This window comes from Antennarius striatus, chromosome 14, assembly GCF_040054535.1.
Source record: "Antennarius striatus isolate MH-2024 chromosome 14, ASM4005453v1, whole genome shotgun sequence".
NCBI classification, from domain to species: domain Eukaryota; kingdom Metazoa; phylum Chordata; class Actinopteri; order Lophiiformes; family Antennariidae; genus Antennarius; species Antennarius striatus.
The window spans coordinates 1,105,597-1,115,815 of NC_090789.1; the positions used below are offsets into that span (position 1 = coordinate 1,105,597).

General features: G+C 45.7%; 2 protein-coding genes across 2 annotated transcripts; both read right to left on the reverse strand.

Annotated features, from left to right (window-relative positions):
* Positions 1-1,538: 1,538 nt before the first annotated feature.
* On the reverse strand, positions 1,539-6,048 carry LOC137607071 (major histocompatibility complex class I-related gene protein-like). The gene is made up of 6 exons (XM_068332557.1): positions 5,925-6,048; positions 4,620-4,886; positions 3,004-3,282; positions 2,443-2,775; positions 2,076-2,334; positions 1,539-1,933 (listed from the first exon to the last, which is right to left on the reverse strand). The coding sequence occupies exons 1-5, from the start codon at positions 5,980-5,982 to the stop codon at positions 2,081-2,083; spliced, it is 1,191 nt and encodes a 396-aa protein (XP_068188658.1). The 5' UTR covers positions 5,983-6,048; the 3' UTR covers positions 1,539-1,933; positions 2,076-2,080.
* Positions 6,049-7,084: 1,036 nt separating this feature from the next.
* LOC137607099 (H-2 class I histocompatibility antigen, alpha chain-like) lies at positions 7,085-9,449 on the reverse strand. The gene is made up of 3 exons (XM_068332595.1): positions 8,051-9,449; positions 7,763-7,942; positions 7,085-7,620 (listed from the first exon to the last, which is right to left on the reverse strand). Exons 1-2 carry the CDS (start codon positions 8,451-8,453, stop codon positions 7,785-7,787), a joined length of 561 nt encoding a protein of 186 aa, XP_068188696.1. The 5' UTR covers positions 8,454-9,449; the 3' UTR covers positions 7,085-7,620; positions 7,763-7,784.
* Positions 9,450-10,219: the final 770 nt, after the last annotated feature.

The following is a 10,219-nucleotide window of genomic DNA, read 5'->3' on the forward strand; positions in this document are numbered from 1 at the left end:
CAAAGACGATCCAACTGGTGGTTCGCTTCTTTGTTTTTCAGTCGTCCTCATTTACATTTAAATCAGGACAACAGGACGTTTTGTCTCCGCCTCCTAATCCCACCTGACACCAGGCTGGACTAAAGCGGGGCGCTGGATTTTATCTGGATGATGAACAGGAGACCGGTTGGGTTCAGACCCTCTGATTCGTTCATGGGTTCGTTCTGGTGTCTCTTGAACGCCTCTTGACTCTGGTTCGAGGTTCGTGTCCATATATGGTCATACATGTGAAGAATCAATGCTATTAATTATTCATGAGCGCAGGAACACGTTACTCGGTGCACAGCACACACGTGACACATGAGTGGCAGATGTCTAAAGTGTCTCTGATGAAGTGAGGTCAGCTGACCTTTAGGGTCACATGACCCTCATGAACACACTCCAAGGACTCTGCTGAGTCATGATTCATCACTCTTCTTCTCTCCAGTCTCAGCAGCTCATTTCATAACATGCTGCAGGTTACCGTGGAAACAATCACCTACCGGTGAGCTGTTTGACATCGTCACCTTCACCATCATCATCATCCTCGTCATCATTCCAACTGTCTCCTCATCCAGTCAAACCAGAGGCTCCGCCCACCTGGTGTCTTGGATCTTCACCAGGTTTCTGCCTGTTCAAGTCAGAACTTCCAGTTCCCCTGAATAAATGTTCAGTTCTTTATAAGGAAACATTTTGAACATTTTTTTGAGGCTGTGGGTCCGTTGAGACCTTCAGATCCAGACCAGGTCTCTGTTCCTGACCCCAGATCTGGGACTAGAACAACCTCCTGAACCAGTTTGTCTTCTTTTTTTGGTTCTGGGCCTCCAGTTCCTCCAGCTGGGACATGAAAGCCCTTCTCCTCCTGCAGCAGAGTGGTCTTTAGAGTACACACACACACACACACACACACACACACACACACACACACACACACACACACACACACACACACACACACACACACACACACACACACACACACACACACACACACACACACACACACACACACACACACACAAGTATGCAGGATGTTTACTTTTAAACATCAGTTTTTTGCTATCTGTCCGGGTCAGAGGTCAGAGGTCAGAGGGAGAACGTGGGAAGAAACCCTTCAAGCCAGTAAAATGATTCCGACCTTCAAGAAAATTATCTTGTTTTGTTTTGTTGTTGTTTGTTTGTTTTTTGTTATTGTAATGAAGGAAGAAAAAAAAGGAGTGTTCAAATCCTCCAGGACGTTCCGGATCCAACCAGCAGGTGGAGCCAAAGTACCAGAGGGAAACAAACGTTTCAGTTCTTCTTCTCTGATGAACAGAAACGTTTGAACTGATCAAAACATGAAATCAGAAATCAGAATCAGAAGTTCCCCTTCAGGGTCAACTAAAGATTTTCCACACAACGTCCTCTGCTTTTCGCTAGAGCCGATGTCAGAGGACTTTCACGTGCGAGGTGGGAGACACACGTTGCCAGCGCATCACAGTTTACAATCATGAGAAAATAAGTAAAACACATCTGCGTGTAGGAAATCTTTTCTCATTTTTACTGGTCTTCCCAATAGATTCCCTTCAACCAGGTGGGAACCACAGCAGCATCTCCTCAACAATTTTCAGAAAGAAACTACAGATTCAACCAGACAGAGTCAAGTCCAATAAATTCCAGTTCAGATGAAGGTCTCCCTGGAAGAAAAATGTTTTTTTTAAAAAGTAATCAAATATTTTAATGACACCGTTTAAGGTTGATCATGTTTGCTCGGTATTTGTAGTGTGGTTACTATAGACTCTAATCGATAAGCATTGATCACTAGATCTTCATCCTCATGGATTTGATCACATCCCATTGTGGTGAAGGACCAGTGGACTCTCAGTTCAAACAGGTGACATCACTCCCGGTCCTGGAGCAACGTGAAGCCAGAACCCTGCAGAGATACAGAGAACACACAAGTGTTTGGTCAGCTCCAAAGAAGTCTGACAGTGAATAAACTCCTCCTGTCAGAAGGTTTTTCTACACATGGTTTCAAACAGGTGCTTGACCCCCGGGTCTCATATGAAGACACTCACTGTGTTCATCCTGTTTTTGTCACTACGACCTCCGGCTGAGTAGCGTCCTCTGGCTGCGTGGCGACCTCTGGCTGGAGTCTCTCAGAGAGTTCAGGGTTGTCCTCAGGAATTGGACGACGTTCTGCTGAGAAACAAAGACGAATGGATCCCTCACCTGTCCTCTGTCTGTAAAGCTTGAAACCAACGGCAGCCAAGAGAACAAGAGCAAGAACCGCCACAACGATGATGATAGTCGTCATGGTCACATGAGGGGATTCCTCTGGAGGGAAGAAAACAAATCACAACTTGCACAGAAGAAAAACAACATCCATATTCCAAGAAGAACAATCCTGGATACGGATGAGACACGTTTGATGTCACAACATACCTACGGAACTGAAGGGGTTCCCTGTTTTACCCCAGTTGGTCCGGATCTTTCCTTTGTCCAGTCTGGTGACCAAGTTGTCCTCCACACCCTGAAGCTGGAACACACAGTCGTACCTCCACCAGTCTTCAGGGGCCACCGATGAAACGTTCAGGTCAACTCTCATCTGGAAGGTTCCATCATGGTTGGGGAGGATCTCTCCGTGGTCCACCTCCTCATGAAGCTCCTCCTCATCTCTCCTCCAGAGGAGTGCGGCCGCCTTCGGGTAGAAACCTGTAGCGAAGCAGCTGACTGGAGAGGAGGGGGTCTTCTGGAGGAGGAACACTGAGGGGAGCTCTGGAGGAGGAGCACAAAGACACTTTAGATGCTCCTCACCAGGAGTCACTGCTTGCTCTACTTCCTGTTTGATGGGATGGATTTTAAGTGTTTCAGTAACACACACAAAACACACACACTGAAGCAGCAGTGGAGAATACAGACTGGAGGAGAGATGAGAGAAGTTCACTGTTGGTCACAAACATGAAAGTTGTTGGTTTGAAACACCATCAGGTCATGTGATCCTACCTGTTCTCAGCAGAAAGCTCTTCCCATACTCCCAAAACATCCTCCCCCACTCAGGACACTGCTGGGTGACCATATTCTTCATGGATTCTGTGAAAGCTTTGTTTTTATTCCATCTGTCTTTGGTGACGACAGCCTCAGGTCTGAGAGCGATCCACGTCTCTTTCTTCAGGTCTATGACCAGTAGATCTTCTCCATCATAACCAAACTGATGAAAACCAGTAACCTCTCCAGTCTCATCGTCCCACTCACAACCGGATATCTCCTGGAAACTGTGGAGACCTGAGAGAGAGAGAGAGAGAGAGAGACTCCAGTGAACCAGAAGGACATCTCAGTCCACTCCTCTACTTCCTCCTCATTGGACCCAACAGAACCAGCCTGTGTCCTATTTCCAGTCCAGCACCGCAGCTTCAGAACCCAGCAGTGATGTTCCTCCAGCACTGGTGTCTGTCTACTTGTTGAATCAACAGATTCCTACAGAGGAGTTCTGATGGACCGACTGACTGTACGTTCACTGGAGCTACTCTGATGTCCTCTAGAACATCGGTCCCCAACCTTTTTAGCTTCACGGACCGGTTTCATCTGAAACAATATTTTCACGGACCAACCTTCATTTTCTCAATAACCGTTAATGACACGAGGACAGCTGTAGTCTAATAATAAATCATTAGCAGTGGTTTTATGTAAAATGCAGACATCAACAGACAGTAAACAAACTTTGTCATAAATTGATAATCAACATCTCTGTAAACGAAATAATTGTGAGGAATAATTGTGTTAAAAACCTGATTGAAGTGACTTCACCGATGAGGTTTATTTTGAAACATAGCGACTTACAATCAGTTCATTCAACGCAGGAGAAATACCAATCATTTCCAATCAAAGGGTGAACAATCAATCAAATAATAATAATTACAATAATGAATTAGTGGTTGGGGACCGCTGATCTCGGGGTAACGGAGACAATGACACCTGAAGTGTGTTCAGACGTCCGGTCTACTCCAGGTTGGTTTTCTTTATGGTCACTGCAGAAAATCCCACTTCACAGAGACAGGAGGTTGGGAATGGAAACAGGGATTAAGATACTTTTTGGGCGATCTCAGGATAATCTGCCTTAACTTTAATCCAGAACATTGGAGTAGTTGCAGGTGCCTAATTGTGTGGGCCGATAACCTATCACGTGAGCGAGACCTGTAAGGCGGGACAGACGGATGACATCTGTGTGTCATTCCACACAAAACGTCACTTTTCAAAATAAAATATCTTTCAGACTCTGAAATCAATAAAACGGAAGTAATATAATTTTTTTTTCTCTCTGTGCGGCCCGGTACCAAATGACCCACGGACCGGTACCAGTCCGCAGACCGGGAGTTGGGGACCTTTGTTCTTGAGGACATCCAGTCTCAGTGATCTCTGCTGGTTATTATGGGATGGACAAAAACACTGGACTAGTGGAGTCCAACAGCATCCAGTCACCTGTATCAGGAATGTTTCTGCTGAGTCAGGAAGAGAGGCTGCCAGCAGGCAGTTTGATTGACAGGTGATCAATAGTGTGTGTATGTGTTTACTGCCTACTGCATGAAAACATAAACATGACCATTTTATCAGTAGAAACAAACCTTCTGATTGGTTGAAGACCTCCTTATAAATTTCAAGCAATGCTCTTAACGGTTTTTGATGAATCAAAAATAACTGAGTGACTTGGCTCCAGTGCTCAGGATAATCCGCCACCATTTTCTCCATCCAGTTCTGTGTGGTTTTTAATTTGTTGGTGTTACCGTCAAATCGAGCAATGAGAACATCATCAATCAACCCAACAACCATAAAGTCTGGGAAGTTTGAAAGTCCAGAAGATACAGTGATGAAAGCCTTCAGAGAATGAGTCACTGAAAGAAAAAGCAAAGAAATGATTAGTGTTTTCTAGTCCATTGACACATTTTTTTTTAGTTTATGTTTTTTTCCGGACATGTTAATATGACAGACTTCATACCTTCATCACATTTACAACATCAACAACAACATCTGAAAAAAAAAGGGCTGTTGGGTAGAAGCCAAAAGGCTTGTGAAATATTGATAAATATAATATCTAGTATTAACACCGGTAAGACCCGCAGATTTCCAAAAGCAGACATTGGGAGTGACCAAGACCTTGTCCTTTTCGCCTACACTAAAAGAAGATCAAAAGCTTCAAGTGCACTAGATGGACATTTAATCTGGAAAAACTGTGAGACCCTGAGGTGGCAGAAGCCTCCAAAGCAAGGATAGGAGGGAGGTTTGCACCACTGCACATAAAGAAGAAATTGACGTCAACAGTATGGGCACCACGATGAACACAGCGTTAACCGAAACAGCCGATCCTTGGAGACCCTTGGCAAGCTCCGCCTAAATTAAAGCCTTGGGTTACCAATGAACTGCTGGACTTGTGTGACAAGTGAAGACCATCAGTCTACTAGTCTTATTGGCAGATCTAGTTTCTCCACGGGGATCAATAAAGTGTCTCATGTCATGTCATCTCTCATCTTTAAAGCAGTTTCTTATTGGTCCTCAGCAGACACAGAGGTGACACCAACACCCCTCCACCATCACACCTGATCTCTGTCTGAGGCCGAGGCCTGAACTGATCACATTAAAGATGACAAACGAGAAATGAACAACTTTTCTCTCTTTCACACCAAGTTTTCCTCTGAACAACAATTCAGCAGCAACTTCCTGAAGAAAATGGAACTTTGCGGGAAACAACGAATGAGCTGCTCTCACAGGTTGTACTGGTTATATTTCAGATATGCAATCGGTCATGTCAACATTCCTCTGGCATAACATGTCAGGAAGTCCATCAACAGAGCCCAGAATTCATACAGCAGGCTAGAAAGACACCAAATGTTTGGTCTTTTCCCATCAAGCTGCTTGAAATCATGTGACCTCACCTCCAGCCGCACTAGGTACACCTGTTCCCAGGAGAAGAACCACAACCAAGGTTGTCATGGTGACCAGCCGACAAGCGTCTGTGATGAAGCTTCCAGTCCGACTGTCAACGGTGAAGTGAGGACAAAACACAGATTGGAACTGATTTCCTCATTCTTCTGAACCAATGGGAATTCAGCCTGAGCATGACATCACTTGTTACTCCAGAGGGCTGTGTTTAGTGTCTAAGTTTATTCCTCCTCTGCAACTGGAACAGAGTCAAAAACTAGTCGTAGTGTATTACCTGTGCTCAGGATCCCTGCTGGATATCCTGGGTACTACAGATCAGAGGACACTTCACGTTGGGTTGGAACACAGATCGAGGGCCTCTCCCTCTAGATGAGTTTGCTTCAGCACCAGCAGGACATTAGATCGGCTCCGTCTATCAGCTGATTCAGAGCTGTGGACGCTGAAAACTACTGGACTGACAGAAATGTGACACCACTGTTGATGTTTGATCAGCTGACGCTCCTCTTCTTTCTGCTTGGCCTCAACACCATTTGTGTTCCGGTTACATATCTCACGGGTGAGGTCTGGTCCCACCTGGGGAGAAGTCCACATTCATAGTTTAATTACACAGAAAATCCTACGACGGACGGACAGACAGTCCCTCTAAGAGAGTCAGTCAGAAACCTCGTGAGAGGTGTCTGCTCCCTCCCGCAGGTGTAATGTTACTTTGTGGTTCTGCCTGGTTATTTCTGTGTCTGTGTCCTGTGTTTTCCTAATGGTTTTCTAACTATTTACTTCTAACGACACCATTTGTCTGAGGGGGTCAAGCCAGCCTCGCCACCATAAGAATTGACACTGGACAGCAGGGACAACTCGTCAGTGCGGTAGGTATTAATCTATTGAGGGATGTGAACATCTAGTCCTACACAACAAATCTCAACAATGGTTCTAAGACCTATAATATTATATATTATACAGATCAATCAATCAATTGCTTTTTCCGCTTTTGCAGGTCACAGAGGTTGCTGGGGTCGATCTAGAACTTATGGGTATGACATGGAGAGACACTCCAGACACGTTGCCAGCGGATCACAGGTCAATCAATCATTACAAAAGAAATAGAACACATCTGCTGGGAGGATATCTTTTCTGTTTTTATTGGTCTTTCCAACATTTAGATTTCAGTGCAAGTCATACATGTGATTCAACACTGGATATACAACACAGGACATTTGTTCCATCAAAGAGCTGCGAAGCGGAAACCAGCCCACAAGCATTAACGAAAGTGAAAACAGACATTTTGAGAACTGATCCAAATATGATCATCAAGGAGAACACAACAATTACATTAATACCCATAAACAACAGATTCCCTTCAACCAGGTGGGAACCACAGCAGCATCTTCAAAGAAACTACAGATTCAACCAGACAGAGTCAAGTCCAATAAATTCCAGTTCAGATGAAGGTCTCGCTGGAAGAAAAATGTTTTTAAAAAAAGTAATCAAATATTTCAATGACACTGTTTAAGGTTGATCATGTTTGCCCGGTATTTGTAGTTTGGTTCCTTTAGACTTTAATCAATAAGCATCGATCACTAGATCTTCATCCTCATGGATTTGATCACATCCCATTGTGGTGAAGGACCAGTGGACTCTCAGTTCAAACAGGTGACATCACTCCCGGTGCTGGCGCAACGTGAAGCCAGAACCCTGCAGAGATACAGAGAACACACAAGTGTTTGGTCAGCTCCAAAGAAGTCTGACAGTGAATAAACTCCTCCTGTCAGAAGGTTTTTCTACACATGGTTTCAAACAGGTGCTTGACCCCCGGGTCTCATATGACGACACTCACTGTGTTCATCCTGTTTTTGTCACTACGACCTCCGGCTGAGTAGCGTCCTCTGGCTGCGTGGCGACCTCTGGCTGGAGTCTCTCAAAGAGTTCAGCTTGAAACCAACGGCAGCCAAGAGAACAAGAGCAAGAACCGCCACAACGATGATGATAGTCGTTGTGGTCACATGAGGGGATTCCTCTGGAGGGAAGAAAACAAATCACAACTTGCACAGAAGAAAAACAACATCCATATTCCAAGAAGAACAATCCTGGATACGGATGAGACACGTTTGATGTCACAACATACCTACGGAACTGAAGGGGTTCCCTGTTTTACCCCAGTTGGTCCAGATCTTTCCTTTGTCCAGTCTGGTGACCAAGTCGTCCTCCACACCCTGAAGCTGGAACACACAGTCATACCTCCTCCAGTCTTCAGGGGCCACCGATGAAACGTTCAGGTCAACTCTCATCTGGAAGGTTCCATCATGGTTGGGGAGGATCTCTCCGTGGTCCACCTCCTCATGAAGCTCCTCCTCATCTCTCCTCCAGAGGAGTGCGGCCGCCTTCGGGTAGAAACCTGTAGCGAAGCAGCTGACTGGAGAGGAGGGGGTCTTCTGGAGGAGGAACACTGAGGGGAGCTCTGGAGGAGGAGCACAAAGACACTTTAGATGCTCCTCACCAGGAGTCCCTGTTTGTTCTCCTTCTGGCATCAGGTCATGTGATCCTACCTGTTCTCAGCAGAAAGCTCTTCCCATACTCCTAGGACTTCCTCCCCCACTCAGGACACTGCTGGGTGAGGTAATACTCCATGTATTCGAGGTGAGGTTTGTTTTTGGTGACGACAGCCTGAGGACTGAGAGCGATCCACGTCTCTCTCTTCAAGTCCAGGACCCCTGAGTCTTCTCCATTACTACCGTACCGATGAAAACCAGTAACCTCTCCAGTCTCATCGTCCCACTCACAACCAGATAGCACCTGGAAAATGTGGAATTCTGAGAGAGAGAGACTCCAGTGAACCAGAAGGACATCTCAGTCCAGTCCTCTACCTGCCCCCTTTGGACCCAACTCCATGCTGCTCTTTTCTTTTTCACTTCAACACCGTTTGTGTTCCTGTTACTGAAGCGACTTCTAAAAGACGGAGTCACATCTTTAGTTCTCTTCTTCACCTCAGACAGTAGAATCCATGATCAGGACTCTATCTATCAACATGTATTCATCTTGAAGCGACAGCGCCTCCTGCTGGTGACACCGAGGTTACACCTCTGGCTCTTCCTGCTGATCAATACCCGAGGTGATCGTTTCATTCTCGAACCTCTGTTTGTGTCTTCCTCTGGTCTATTCATTCATTTCAAGTCGGAGCTCCAGCCAATCAACCACACGATGTAGTATTCTATGCTGACACTAGATGGCGCTGCAACGAACCCCAGAGAAGGTGATCAGAGTTTTACAGACAGAAAAGGGATTTTTTTGAGCAGGAATCCATCTTTCAATGAGTGATGACATCATCCCGCCACCAGGGTTCAGAGGTCAACCTTGTCTGAGAGTGACGGCTGTGTTGAGAACATGAAAGAGCGTTTCTATGTTTCCAATTTGTGTTAACACACATTCCTGACAAACTCCTAACTGCAGGCGTGTTTTGTCCTGCAGTTAGCAGCTTAGCTTAACGCCCCCACGCCCCCTGCACACACACACCCACACACACACACTGCTGCCTCATATAAACGGGTTCTTTTGTTTGGTACTTCCTGTTTTCTGACTCCTCAGACCGAAACCTCTGAATCATTTTCATGTCATGTGACTCCTCTTTCCTCCTCTAATTGGTGCTCTTGGAATGGACCTCTTTAAAGTACAGCAGGGAGTACCTGCTATCCCATCAGCCCTCCTCCCACCTCTGATTGGACGTGCACTCCCCTCCCTGGGCTCTCATTGGTCTGTCCTTTTTAGCTTTGAATTTGTTTAGATTTGAATTCCGTCTAGAGCATCTCTGAGGCAGGAAACTCTCCACCCTTCTTCTATGATACACCTTTAAACTGCTTTATGCCCATGTTTAGGCTCCGCCTCCTGAGGATGAAGCTCTTTTTGATGTAAAGCCATCCCTGCTCCAATAAAACACGACTAGAGATTCTTTGTTTCCAACTCAGAATTCAACCGGTTGGAAATATTTTCCTCAGAATTTACCCAGAGTCCTGTGCGTCGGCAACAGTCGCTGGTGCCCAATAACAGTCATCTCCTGAACCGATTTTACCACCTAGGTGAGCTGGTGGAGGCATTGGGTGGGCAAATGGGACCCAACTATCCACATCAAGGCTGCACCTGTGCAGAGCGCTTTAGCATCATTCCAGGCCCAGTACTGGAGGTCCAGTCCATCCAGAAGTTGAACCGGCACATAGGAGGCCAAAGACGGCTTCTTATTTGTGGTAACATGAAAATTAAACCGGGTTTAATAGTAGAGTGTAAACCTGTTCGGTCTTGTAGC

Bases quoted from the DNA above. Each gene is read 5' to 3' on its own strand.
- LOC137607071 (XM_068332557.1), bottom strand. From the start codon at position 5,982: ATGACAACCTTGGTTGTGGTTCTTCTCCTGGGAACAGGTGTACCTAGT. The intron at 2,776-3,003 runs GTAGGATCACAT...CTCCTCCTCCAG, and splicing joins GAGCTTTCTGCTGAGAACAG to AGCTCCCCTCAGTGTTCCTC. The intron at 2,335-2,442 runs GTATGTTGTGAC...TCTTCCCTCCAG, and splicing joins GAACCCCTTCAGTTCCGTAG to AGGAATCCCCTCATGTGACC.
- LOC137607099 (XM_068332595.1), bottom strand. From the start codon at position 8,453: ATGCCAGAAGGAGAACAAACAGGGACTCCTGGTGAGGAGCATCTAAAG. The intron at 7,943-8,050 runs GTATGTTGTGAC...TCTTCCCTCCAG, and splicing joins GAACCCCTTCAGTTCCGTAG to AGGAATCCCCTCATGTGACC.